The sequence below is a fragment of the Ovis canadensis genome, chromosome 12, assembly GCF_042477335.2.
Source record: "Ovis canadensis isolate MfBH-ARS-UI-01 breed Bighorn chromosome 12, ARS-UI_OviCan_v2, whole genome shotgun sequence".
In the NCBI taxonomy this organism is placed as follows: domain Eukaryota; kingdom Metazoa; phylum Chordata; class Mammalia; order Artiodactyla; family Bovidae; genus Ovis; species Ovis canadensis.
In genome coordinates this window covers 14,638,215-14,651,682 of record NC_091256.1, presented here as the reverse complement: position 1 = coordinate 14,651,682, position 13,468 = coordinate 14,638,215, and the positions used below count along the sequence as shown (strand labels likewise).

The 13,468-nt window shown below is 49.4% G+C and overlaps 1 protein-coding gene across 2 annotated transcripts in view; it reads left to right on the top strand.

Moving 5' to 3' along the window:
* SLC26A9 (solute carrier family 26 member 9) overlaps window positions 1-8,978 on the top strand; it is a 28,464-nt gene extending 19,486 nt beyond the window's left edge. Inside the window, exons 16-21 of one of the 2 annotated variants that reach the window (XM_069545244.1) lie at window positions 75-188; window positions 852-1,121; window positions 2,163-2,217; window positions 4,017-4,162; window positions 5,523-5,594; window positions 6,758-8,978. In XM_069545244.1, the coding sequence (XP_069401345.1) occupies window positions 75-188; window positions 852-1,121; window positions 2,163-2,217; window positions 4,017-4,162; window positions 5,523-5,594; window positions 6,758-6,805 (705 nt within the window). In that variant the 3' untranslated portion in view covers window positions 6,806-8,978. The remainder of the gene's footprint in view (window positions 1-74; window positions 189-851; window positions 1,122-2,162; window positions 2,218-4,016; window positions 4,163-5,522; window positions 5,595-6,757) is intronic. The other variant, XR_011247622.1, reaches the window with a different exon arrangement.
* Window positions 8,979-13,468: the final 4,490 nt, after the last annotated feature.

Genomic DNA, 13,468 nt, shown 5'->3' with positions numbered 1-13,468 from the left:
GGAGCTGGGAGCCAAGATCCGGCCACCTCCAGAGAGGGCAAAGGTGAAGACTGCTCTCGGCCCTCTTCCTCCAGACAGGTGTGGACCCCCAGAAAGTGTTGCTGGCCAAGCAAAAGCACCTCAAGAAGCAGGAGAAGGGGAGAACAATGCCCACACAACAGAGGAAGTCTCTGTTCATGAAAACCAAGGTGAACTGAGGCTAGAAACAGCCCACACCCTCTCCCTTGCCCTCTCTGACCTTGCCACCTCGTGCCCCACCTCCCAGCACCCTCGGAGGCAAGGACAGCAAGCCTCTGTGGCCACTGCCTGGTGGACGCTGTCTGGTGGGCATCTTCTCCTTGGATGAAGAGCCATCAGCTCCCGGGGTAACCACTTAACTCCCATGGCCCCCTCCTCATTTTCTGGCTAAGATGGAATATGTCCATGGACTTATGAGCAACCCCAGATCGAGAGTTGCAGTGAATTTCCTGGGGTCCCCAGCCAACCTAGCACTAGCAAGGTGGGTGTGGATGTGGGAATTCTGCAGAGAAAAAGGTAAACACAGCTAAATGCAAAAAGAGTCTCCGTTGTTTCCAAAAGGGCTTCCTCCCAGAACAGAGTGGGCTGAAGCTTCAGTGCCTCTCTTAGAAGGGTCCTCTAACTTTGCCTGCGTTACGGAGACCACATGTGCAGACCTGCTGAAGGAGGAGGCTTTGGGAGGTGCCAGTCCTCAGGGAATACAGTAGCTTGGATTCCCCACCACAAAGTCCGGTTATTCACCTCCACCTGCATGCATCTTGCCCCACCTTCAGCCACAGTGAAATCTGATTGAGCCTGATGACCCTAACTGCGCCCTCCCACTCCCCCTCCAGACTGTCTCCCTGCAGGAGCTGCAGCAGGACTTTGAGAACGGCTCCCCGACCGACCCCAACAACAACCAGACGCCTGCTAACGGCGCCAGCGTGTCCTACATCACCTTCAGCCCTGACGACTCCACCGCTGCCCGCTGCGAGCCCCCAGCCTCTGCTAAGCCCAATGACATGCTGGCCAGCGTCCCACCCTTTGTCACCTTCCACACCCTCATCCTCGACATGAGTGGGGTCAGCTTTGTGGACCTGATGGGCATCAAAGCCCTGGCCAAGGTGAGGGAGCCCCAAGGAGGAGGGAGCCCCAGCCCAACCCCACCCCGACTCCCTCACCCCTACCCTCCCACACTCCCTTTCCCTGGAGCCTTCATCTCAAACGACTGAGTGAGGAAGCTCACCAGGGAGCCTACCATCTCCTAAAATCCCTTTTCCCAGATTCCACCAGGACAGGACGCTGCCTGCAGAGCAGGCCCAGACAGCACAGAACAATGCGTGTCTGGGCCCTGCTGGTCCACCCCGTCCTAGCACCCCTCTCTAGCAGATGCGGGAACCCAGCCCAGGGTCCTCTGAGTAGAGCTCGTTTGGGCCCAGGTTCATGATCTACTGCTCCTTCCCACACTCACCCAGACACTCTAGCATCAGCCGGGTCTGGCCAACGGAGGGAAGAAAAAGAAATAATATCAGCGGCCCTCACCTTCAGGCCAAACAGACAGCTCACAGGGCCGCTTGAATAAATGCATCCGTCTGATAGCTTTTCAGCAGCCACTTCTGATGGCAGAGTCATCTCAGACTGGCCCAGAGAGGCAGCACAGTGGAACCGAGGAAGAGAGAGAACACGCAGGCTGATGGCCTCGTCAACCGGCGCACAGCCGGCTCCATCCCCAGACAAGGGCTCGGCCTGCTCCCGCAGCCTGGGTCTACTAGGATCCAGGTGGCTGAGGCATTAGCCTTTCCAGGCCATGGTCCTCTCCTGCGGCTTCTGCCTAAGCCTCGAAGGCAGGCACGAGGTGGGGTCTGGGATTCTAAGCTATCGAAAGAAAAGATCTGGCCCCACAAGAAGGGGCCACCGGGACACCAAGTGGCTGCCTTGTTGGCAAAGCCCCAAGTCTGCCCCACTTTGCAGAGGAGTGGCCAGCCAACACTCCAGGGAGGAGTGGTGTGCTTTGCTGCTATTTTTATCTTGGGCTGCCAGAGCTCTCTTGATTGCTTATTTGTTTGGCTTCCCTCTCAACTGCGTTTTGTGAATCGCTCTGGAGGCCCACTCAGAACATTCCTTTCCTTCTGTCTCCCTACCCAACTCGCTCCCGGCCCCTTCAGCTGAGCTCCACCTATGAGAAGATCGGGGTGAAGGTCTTCTTGGCGAACATTCATGGTAAGAGAAGAAGGATGTTTCGGGGACCGGAAGGCTGACGAGGGGCTAGGGTGGGACTAGGCAGGTGGGAGGCCGAATAGTGAGGGGGTAGCAACTAGAACAGCACCTGTTCCCCTAAACTACTGCCTGCTCACAAGAACTCAGGCACCAGTCAGAAGGGACTGCAGCTGGGTTACGTAACATCCTATACGCTGTGCTGTGCTAAGTCGCTTCAGTCATGTCTGACTGTGTGACCTAATGGACTGTAGTCTGCCGGGCTCCTCTGACCATGGGATTCTCTCTAGGCAAGAACACTGGAGCGGGTCACCATGGCCTCCTCCAAGGTATCTTCCCAGCCCAGGAATCAAACCCACGCCTACAGCACTGGCAAGCAGGTTCTTTATCACTAGGGGTCCCAATAAAAGTGTTGGAGGAGGGGACTGTAAAGTTAAGGAGAGGCAACTAAGATTCTGATTTGCCCACCACTAATTTGCCATGTTTGGAGAAGGCAATGGCAACCCACTCCAGTACTCCTGCCTGGCAAATCCCATGGATGGAGGAACCTGGTAGGCTGCAGTCCATGGGGTCGCTAGGAGTCAGACATGACTGAGCGACTTCACTTTCACTTTTCACTTTCGTGCATTGGAGAAGGAAATGGCCACCCACTCCAGTGTTCTTGCCTGGAGAATCCCAGGGACGCGGGAGCCTGGTGGGCTGCCGTCTCTGGGGTCGCACAGAGTCGGACACGACTGAAGCGACTTAGCAGGAGCAGCAGCAGCAATTTGCCATGTTTAGCTCAGTTGGTGGAGAATCTGCCTGCAATGCAGGAGAACCCCGTTCGATTCCCGGGTCAGGCAGATCTCCTGGAGAACGGATAGCCTACCCACTCCAGTATTCTTGGGCTTCCCTTGTGGCTCAGCTGGTAAAGAATCTGCCTGCAATGCGGGAGGACTGGGCTCGATCCCTGGGTTGGGAAGATCCCCTGGAGAAGAGAAAGACCATCCACTCCAGTATTCTGGCCTGGAGAATTGCAAAGAGTCAGACATGACTGAGTGACTTTCCCTTTCAATTTGCCATGTCACTTCATCTGCCTGGGGATCGATTGCCACCTGTGTAACATGAAGAGGTTGACTAGATGAACCGGGGAATCTTCTCCAAATCCAAAAGCCCATAAACAGGCAGAAAGCACAGATATGCCATAACTCCCCAGACGCGCAGGAGAGAGGGAAAGGCCCACGTTTGCACACCCCACTGCCTCGGAGGGTCAGCTCCTTCCAGCAGGACCAGTCAGCCTGGGTGCCAGCCTGAGCGTGGCACAGACTCTGTGCAAGCTCCGCCTGGGGAGAGTCTGCACTGGCTCTGCTCTGTGCGTGTGAGCTGTGCACTGCTCTGTGTGTGCTCTGGAGCTGGACTCAGAGGCTCCCTGCCCACCCTCACTGGACACGCCTCAGGAAATCATCCCCAGGACTACGGCAGAGTAAGGGCTCTGCCACACACCGGACTCTGCAGGAAAGGTCTGGGTGAACAGGAGGAAGAACGGACCCTCAAGAGACAGAACTGGCCCGTGATTTCCGCTTTCCCTCACGGCCAAGTACCGACACCCTGAATCAAGCTATTTCCTTCTGCCCAGGGTTGAAGGTTCAGCATCCTCAAGCTCACGTTGCCCTCTGCTGTCCAGAACTGATACTGCAAGGCCAAGGCCCAGGCCCTGTGACGCAGCAAGGGCACGACCCCCAGGCCGCTCTCTCTCCATCTCCCCCACCCCCAGCTCCAGGCCACAGTGGCGTCAGCTTTTGAAGGTGACCTTTTCCTCCTTGCAGCCCAGGTGTACGATGACATCAGCCATGGAGGCCTCTTTGAAGGCGGGTGTCTAGAACGCAGTCACATCTTTCCCAGCATACATGATGCGGTCCTCTTTGCCCAGGCACAGGCCAGGGAAGTGGCCCCAGGACACGACTTCCAAGGGGTAAGCTCTCTGCGCCTGGGGAATCCTAGGCCCCAGGGCATTGAAATAACAGACAATCAATTAACTTTCCTTAATCTCTGTTTTCTTATGTGTGGAATGGGTGCCTTAAGATAACATTATCTCTCTCACAGGATCTTTTGTTTTGGTTTTAGGATTAACTGATAATTATATCTTTTGTGTCGCTTGAAAAAGCTTTGTACATTACAAATTCTTTATTAGTATCAGTTTTGAGATCAAACACCCAAAGCACAGTAGGTTATGCCCTGTATCCTGACATGGCTCAACCATCCTGTTCCTTCCCTCTTTCTACAAGACGTTTTGGAGAAGGAAGGGGAGTAAGCCTGCCTGTTTTAATTTAACCGAGCTTAGAGATTTCAGGCTGGTGATGGATGAAGAGTGTGGATCAGAGTTTTGTCTCATTTTCTTGACATTTAATTTACTAGCTCAGTCAGTGGTATGCCAATGAGCTACCAATAACAGTGTCTACAAATAACACTCCAGAAAGCTGGGGAGGCAGAAAAAGCCCATCCAGTCGGGGTCCCTGCCCAGGCCTCCCCAGACAGCTCCATCTTCCAAGCTGCCCTGCCAGCTCATCTTCGGCCCTCGGCCTGCCAAGCCTCTGTGCCCTAGTCCATGATGCAAACCCCTTCTACCCTCCGGGGATCATAAGAAAGGCTTTTCTGGCCCTAGAGCAACCATTTACTCTTTGCTTTTTGAGACTCATGAAGCTGGAGCCATCTGTTCTGGGTGCAGAAAGCCTGTCCAGGGAAACACAGGGCCCGGTGCCCGCCCACCACACACACAGGCAAACCGTGAGAGCAGTGGCCTTCTTGGCCTCATGCTCTTTGCCAGCAGAGCAAAGAGAGGGAGATTCTGGGGAAACCCTCATCATCATAACTGCACAAATAATGCCCAGTTTTTACAGTTTAAATTCTTAAAGATGTATATGATACCAATTGTATATTTTCATATTACAGACTCTATTCATATCTGTAAATTATACACACAGACACTGTTTTCAACAGCGTGGTAAGGCAGAGAGTCAGCAAAGTGAGTTGATCATCCTGCTTTTACAGAGAAAGGAGATGGATTCCCCAGGTAGGGCAGCTGGGTAAGCTAGGTAAAGCTTTCCTGCTTCTGAAGTGCCCGCCAAGGGAGCCGACTCTGATGCACACCTGTCTACAGGGAAGAGGGAAACTGCGGCTGTGCTGTATTTTGAGAGGCAAATGAGGGAGGGGAGGGAAAGGACAAGAGGCCAAGTTACGCATCAGAACACATGACGCCCTCCCCCACCCCGCCATTTGTGCCAGACCACCATTCGGTCGCTGCAGCTCACTCCGCACTGGTTTCCCCCACCCAGGCGCCCGTGGACCCTGAGCTTTCTCTGTACGAGCCGGAGGAGGACAGCCCCAGCTACTGGGATTTAGAGCAGGTAAGCTGACTAGCGGGGGTCAGAAGGGGAAGGAAGGTGAGCCTCTCCCACCCAAAGTGTTGGCTGGGCTCTCCCACCAGAAGCCAGAGCAGTCACCTTGAAGGCAATAATGTTTCTTTCTCGCCTTTCTGTTAATAGCAGATCTTAATTCTTCTCACTCCCTGAAAGGCATCATGGGGGACAGGAGAGTCACTGGATCAAGTCCTAGAGAAACAACATCTATTCTTAACTCTCCCACGCACTGGCCACACGATCTTGGGCAAGCCACGTGACACCACCAGGCCCCCAGTGTTTATCACTGTAAAATAAGGGAAATACGAGGAATACCTGTCCCATCTACCTAACAAGATTAGTGAGGGACGCTTTTGTTCTTTTGTTAATTCAACCGGTATTGATGGTGTGCCTACTACCAGCCTGACACTGTCCCAGGGTGGGCGCATATCCAATCAGATGAATTCCAGGGGTACAAATACTACTGCAGGTGGGCAGCCCTTCCGAGCCATGCGGATGTGGCTCGTACTTCATATAGAACTGTATGGTCCCGACATGAGAAGTAGCCCCACCCCAATGCCCTGAATCAAAGAAACCAAAGCTTTAGAGAAATCCAGCTCTGGGTCTATTAGAAAGAACAGCTCACTCTGTGCCTCTTCCCTTTCTCTTTGGGCGTGAGTTCTGACGGTCCTCTGAGCCCATCGCCGGGAGGGCTGGTGGCATGCAGCAGGCATCAGGGAATAGAGCCAGGCCGCAAAGACTTGGCACACTGATTTCTGGGCTCCCGCAGAATCTCCAGCACTTTGCAAACACCTGGCTAGGACAAAATAGCTTGTCGGAACAAGAAACAACTTTAGAGCTTGTCTGATCTCAATCCTCACCTGACCTAATGAAGAAAGGAGAGCAAAAACGGAGGGAGGGACCTGTGACGGCCACACAGCACAGCAGGGGTGATTCAAAGCTAGATTTCAAGCTTCCTCTCCTGTCACCTCTTTCCCAGTTCACCTCTTGGGCTGACCCTGCCCCTCTACTGTTGACACACACACATGCACACACTCACCCTCACTTCCTCATAACGCCTCTTACTGGCCAGCGTGTCGTAGGGTCACCTGGCAGTTGTGACTGCTCGGATCTCGTCTCTCTCCCCCACCCCCTTCCTGTGGCCGCTGCAGGAGATGTTCGGAAGCATGTTTCACGCAGAGACCCTGACTGCCCTGTGAAGGCCCAGGCCGCCTCCAGAGCACCTCGGGCGCCCCTGAAGGATGAGCCTGGGACCCCAGGGAGTGGAGCGTCGAGGAGAACACCTCCACTGGAACCCCGGTGCCTTTCCGTCCTCCTCGTCTCTCACTCTTGCGCCCCCCCCAGGCACCTCTAGAGCTAGCCGATCTCAGCAGCAGGAAGAGACACCTCTCCGCCCTCCTGCTGACCCGCGGGGCCCCAACTCACAACGAGCACGCCTCCTGCTGGCTGCTCTGCACCCGCCCACACCCTGCCTGTGGCCGCTGAGGGGACCCTTGACTGCCAGGCTTCAAGAGTGACTCGGGAACGGAGGGAAAGCTCGAGCTGATGTAGCGTGCAAGCTCCAAGAGTGCCCTGAGACCCGCACACCTCGGTGTCAGGTGGTGTCACGCTGTCACAGGACACAGGGACAAACCAGCCCATGACTCTGTGGCTCATCCCCTCCCGCTGCCCCAGGTCCATCCGCGGCAGCTCTGTACCCCTGGGCCCATGGGCTCCAACCACCCAGGAATCTCCGTCTTGGTGACTGTGCCCCATTCCTCCTCCTCTCAAGGCTGCTGAGACCCCCACTGCTATTTGGCACATCAGACTCTAGCCTGGGGAGCGGCCACCAGAACTACCTTCCCAGGGGCAGCCTCCTGAAACGTTATCAGCCCCACTGCCCTCGAGGGCTGCTCCCCTCTACTTGAGACCAGGTAGAAATCCAGGAGGAAGAGAGGGTCGCTGGCAGAATGCTCTGGCAGCCTAGCAACAGATACCAGTTATTCCGCACAAAAGCTCTGGGCGGTCCCTGTACTGGAGACATGGAGTTGAAGGGACGCTCCATCAGTCCAGGGCCAGCTGGTGGGGCCCGAGCCCTGAAAGCCCCCCAACCTCCCCCACTGGAGAAGTCTGCCTTGTCCTCTTCTCCGGCAAAGAGCCAATGGCTTTAACTCTCCCTCATCAGCTCGGGCCTGAGCGGTGCAGGCAGGTGAGGGAAGATGCCTCCAAGGGCATATCCCAGCTGGGTGCCCGGCGCGGAGAAGGGCTGACCCAGACTGAGTCTTCCTCCACAGGCATCCCGTAACAAATTCAGGATCTGAGGCCATCTCCTTCTAGGAAAGATGAGAAGAGGGGTTAAGTGCTCCAAATTTATAGAAAAATGTAGAAGAAACCCACAATTGACTTGAAAATAAATAGGTTCCATGTGCAGGTGTTTGGGGAAACTTTCCACGGAAGTGCACAGAAAACACTCTGGCCTCTCCGCGCTGCGTCTCCCGAGCTCCTTCGTGAGTGATCCCTGCCTGAAGGGTTGGGCTGGCCCAGCCTGGAAAAATGCCGGAGTTCCTACTCTCAGCCTGAGCTGCACTGTGTGTCTGTTTAGCATGAGCTGGTCAGCTAGCAAGTCTTCACAGAGTTAAAGGGGGGGTTGCTGGTGAAGAGCCAGCAGATTCTTGGCCTACAAGCACTGCTCCTCTGTGAATTCATTATGCCATCTGGCTGCCAGTGGAACTCAAAACTTGGAAGGCAGAGGACAGTGTTATCTGGAATTCACCGTGCCCAGCACCCGAAGTGCCAAATTTCGGGAGGACAAGAACCGTAGCCAATGAAAACTCAACCTCCCCTGCTCCACCTCCTGCAAAGTCCAGCTCAGGCCCAAGAGGTGGGGGAAAGATCACAGACTCCCAGGACATCCCAAGTCACAAGTGCTTTGGGAACCAAGTGTCTAGAACCCTTGAGGACTTGCTGAAGTGACCACAAACCCCCAGGCCAGCCCCAGACCTGAAGGGGATTGCTGGCGCACAGGGGCCTCGAGTAGGGGCTCGGGGAGGGGTCCAGCATCACGTTCAAGAGTGTAAGTACTACCAGAGTCAACGGCGGAGGTAAGGTGGGAAACACCCAGGGTGGAGAGAGACAACCGGAAGAGAACTTACTGCTGGAATGCCTTAGCGAGAACACAAGCTCACACAGACCACTTACCGAACATGACTGAGGCAGGGAAGGCGGGAAGGTAGAGAAAACATCCACAATTTCAAAACTTCTGAATGTTCTTAGTGATACTGATGTGGTTCCCAGGAACCAGGACTCTTGAGATATTTGTGTAATTTATTTAATTTAAATGCCATTCTCCTTTTGTTCATTTTGCTAATAAAGTGGTTTTGAAATGTGTACAAATGCATGTGTTCAGGTGGTTTTACAGAGAAACAAACAAGTCACCTCCAGAAAGAGGTGGCCTTGCTTTGCCCAGTCCCTGGGGGGAAAGAAACAGAAAGCTGACTTCTCCTTGAGTCTCCCAGCTCCTCTCTGGGGTCTGGTTTTCCACTCCTGGGAATGAATAAACTCCCATGATACAGCTGAAGAACAGAAATAGGGTGAAACACCTGGTCCAAGGGATCCTCCAACTCAAGCCAGTTGCCAGAGCCAAATTTGTGATTTCTGTGGCTATCAGGGAAGTCGAACCTGCACTGGTTCATGTGCTAGTACTTCAGCACTCATGAGATGTCTCCCGAACGGGCCAATCCTATCAATACGCAGCAAAGCTTTCCGAATCCCCAGTTCGGGGGAGCACACAGCCTAATCCCACATTTCCTTCCCCTGTTTGTGAGACAATGCAGCGAGCAAAAGGCCAAAGGACTCGAGTGTCCAACAAGCTTGGCTGACCCAGAACTTTGTTTGCTAACTGTAGGAAATAAGAGGAACCACGGAAAAACAGCAAAGACTTCTTCTGTCTGAAAGAGACAGAAATAGGATGAAGCGGCAAGAGATGGAGGGCTAGAGATAAGACAAAGCAAAGAAGGAAGGAAGATCAGCAGGATAGACGCATGGAAACAAAGACACCAAGAGCGCTAGAAGAGGGGGAAACAGGCGAAGGACGAAGAAGATGGGTTGCAGAGGCAGAGAAGCCATTGAGTTCCAAAACAAGCACGTATCGAAAATAATCTTGCCTCACCGTGCTATTTAAATGCCCTTCAAGATCTGAGTAAGCTCCCAATGGGCATCCCTCCCCCACCCTTTTTTTAAATTTAAATTTATTTATTTTAATTGGAGGCTAATTCCTTTACAATATTGTATTGGTTTAAATAAATAAATCCGCCGCAGGTGTTTCCCATCCTGAATTCCCCCCCCCACCTCCCTCCCTCCCTTTTGAATTTTATATGAATTTTTAATGATGCTATCTTAGCCTGACCACTAAAAGTAGAAGATGAGACAAAAGCAGGTATTTGGGAAGTGACCCCAGGGAGCAGGCATGAAAGGCAGAATTAGTGAAACAGGCAGGGAGGGAAAACCCACAAAAGGATGAGTCACTGTGGCAGCCCCAGCAGAGGGCAACGGGGGCTCCGACCTCCTGGAGGCTGCGAAGCGCACCGCCAGACTGACCTGGAGAAACGTTCAGCCATCTTTCCCAGCTTCTCTGCGTCAAGGGTGGCCTGTATGGGTTACAAGGACGTGAGCACAAAGTAGTTCCCGAGGGGCCCTTTGCTATGGCATCAGGGAAGCCCCCCCAGGGCAGGAAGGAAGAGATGTGTTTGGCTCCAGGTAAGGCCAGCAGGTAAGACTGCTCAGAACTATTACCTCTCAAGAGGGTTCGGAGGAGAGTTTTGAGTGGCATATAAGCAGCAACTAACTCAGATGCGTTTCTTTAACCTATCTTTAAAACCCATTTTTACCATTAGTTGTAAAACTACAACATGGCTTTAGCAGTCTTTAGGGAAGAAGTGTCAAAACTTTTATGTTAGCTAGACTTATTGTGGTTATTATTTCACCATATAAACAAATATCAAATCATTATATTGTATACCTTAAACTAATAAGTTATTATATGTCAATTATATCTCAATTTTTAAATTCTATAAGATGATCTCCCCATTCTACCATGGAATGGAGTATTTTAAGACTATGCATTCCTAAACATGGTCTCTAATACAATTCATTATTAAGAGGTACCAGGGCCCCTCAGAACAATGACTGGTTACAGGGCCAGGGCAGGGTAGGGACGAAATGAATCTGAAACAACTTTTTATGCCAGGAGGCAAGAAATTGTTCCCCCAAAATGATGGAGGCATATCACAAGGTCACAGGAATCAGATTCAAGCACCTTCTACTAACCAAATGTAGGGTAATTGGGGCACCAAAATAAACACAATGGTGGATTTTAAACCACTAAAAACAATAATTGTGACTATACCAGTACTAGGTAGATAGATCTCAGGTGCTCTTGCCAGTGATTCAGTCATGTCCAACTTTTGTGATCCTGTGGACTGTATGTAGCCTGCCAGTCTCCTTTGTTTAAGGGATTTTCCAGGAAAGAATCCTGGAGTGGGTTGCCATTTCCTCTAGATAGGTAGATAGAAGATAATTACAGAGGATTTGTAGTATTTTTTTAACATCTGGAAAGGTTAGTCCCCACCTACAACATTTTTATGATATAGTCTTCTTAACTAAGGATGTAATATTCTTTCCTATTTAGATCTCCTTTTGATAATTTACGTAGTGTTTTCTCATATAGATCTTACACTTGTCTCAAGTTTATTCCTAGTCTTCTTTCTTTTACCTTTTTGTTATGTAACATAATCTTGTATTTTCTAACTGGTTGATGTTTGCTATTGATTTCTGTATATTAACTTTGTACCCAGAGTACCTGCTGAATTCTTACAATATTAATAGTTCTGTGATAGTTTGGCTATTGAATATTTCAAGTTTGTCAGCAATACAGACTATGTCTACAAATAATTATAATTTTATCTCCTTTTCAAATCTTTATACCTCTAATCTCTTTCTCTTATTTATTTGTCTTGACTAGTTCCTCCAAAACTGATATTAAATCATGCTGGCAAAAGTAGACATCCTTCTCTTATTCTCTGACTTTAATGCTAAAGTTTCTACTTTTTATCATTAAACATCATTCTGACTTTAGTATTGGAAATATACTTTATAATTTTTTTCGCGTTTTTATCACAAAAGGATTGAGAAAAATCAATGTCTTTCATGACAGTGTGAGACACTACATTGACCAGCTCTCCAGTGAAACTGGTAACAATTGTTTTTTTAATTTAAGCCTCTATAAATGGTCCTAAAAGGGAAAACAGCAAATTAAGAAATATCTATTCAAGATAGCTATTAAAAGAATATAGATATAAGATATTATAATAAACACAGAGGTAAATTTTCATGACCTAGGATTTGGCAAAATATTCTTAGACACCAAATGCACAATAAAAGAACAATAAAGGAAAAAAATAGGTACATTGAATTCATCACAATTTAAAACTTCTGTGCTTCAAAAGACACCATCAAGAACGTAAAAAGACAACCCACAGAACGGGATAAAATATTTGCAAATCATACATATGATAGCAGCGACTTGTATCTAGAACATTAGAAAACACTTACAACTCAAAATATTCTAATAGACATTTCTCCAGGGAAGATTTACAAATGGCCAATAGGCACATGTCAACATCATCAACATCATTTGTCACCTGGGAAATGCAAATCAAACCCACAATGACCTATCCACATATATACATTCTTAATATTCTTTTCCATTATGGTTCATCATAGGATATTGACTATAATTCCCTGCGCTATACACTAGGATCTTGTTGTTTACACATGTATAACTGAGTCACTTCACTGTACAGCAGAGATTGGCACAACATTATAAATCAACTATTCTTTAATATACACGAAGGTTTATACTAACATTATTCATAACAGTCAAACAGCGAAAATCCAAATGTCCACCAATATATGAAAAGATGAATAAATGAAATGTGGTATACTCATATAATGTAATATTATTTGGACGGAAAAAGGAATGAAGTACTAATACAGGCTATAATGCGGGTGAACCTTGCAAAATATGTTGAATGAAAAAAACAAGACACAAAAAATCACATATGATATTGTTCCATTTACATGAAATGTCCAGAGTAGGCATGTATACAGAGACAGAAAGTAGATTAGTGATTGCTTAGGTCTAGGAAGGAACTGAACTGAAGTCTCTCAGTCGTGTCCGACTCTGCGACCCCATAGACTGTAGCCTACCAGGCTCCTCTGTCCATGGGATTTTCCAGGCAATAGTACTGGGATGGATTGCCATTTCCTTCTCCAGGGGATCTTCCCAACCCAGGGCTCGAACCTGGGTCTCCCACATTGTAGACAGACGCTTTACCGTCCTGAACGGAATTAGGGGATGAGATGATGGTTAAAAGGTACAAGGTTTCTTTAGGGGGTGATGAAAATGTTCTGGCGTGCTGTGATTCATGGGGTCGCAAACGGTCGGACACGACTGAGCGACTGAACTGAACTGAACTGAAAATGTCCTAAAATTGACTGTGATAATGGTTGCACAACTCTGTGAACACACTGAATTGTACACTTAAAAAAAGAGAAATTTGACATCTAGACACCTTGTAATGAAACTTAAGAACACTAAAAACAAAGAGAAGTCCTTAAAAGGAGCCAGAGAGAAAACAGTTCACTACAAAACATCAATAATTACATTATCAGCCAACTTCTCAACAGAAAAAAATGGAAGCCAGCAAACAGTAAATTAATGTCTTCAAAGTGCTAAAACAACCATCAACTTAAAATTGTATACTCAAGAAAATTGTGTTGCAAGAACAAGTATAAAATAAAGATATTTTCAAATAGACAACAAT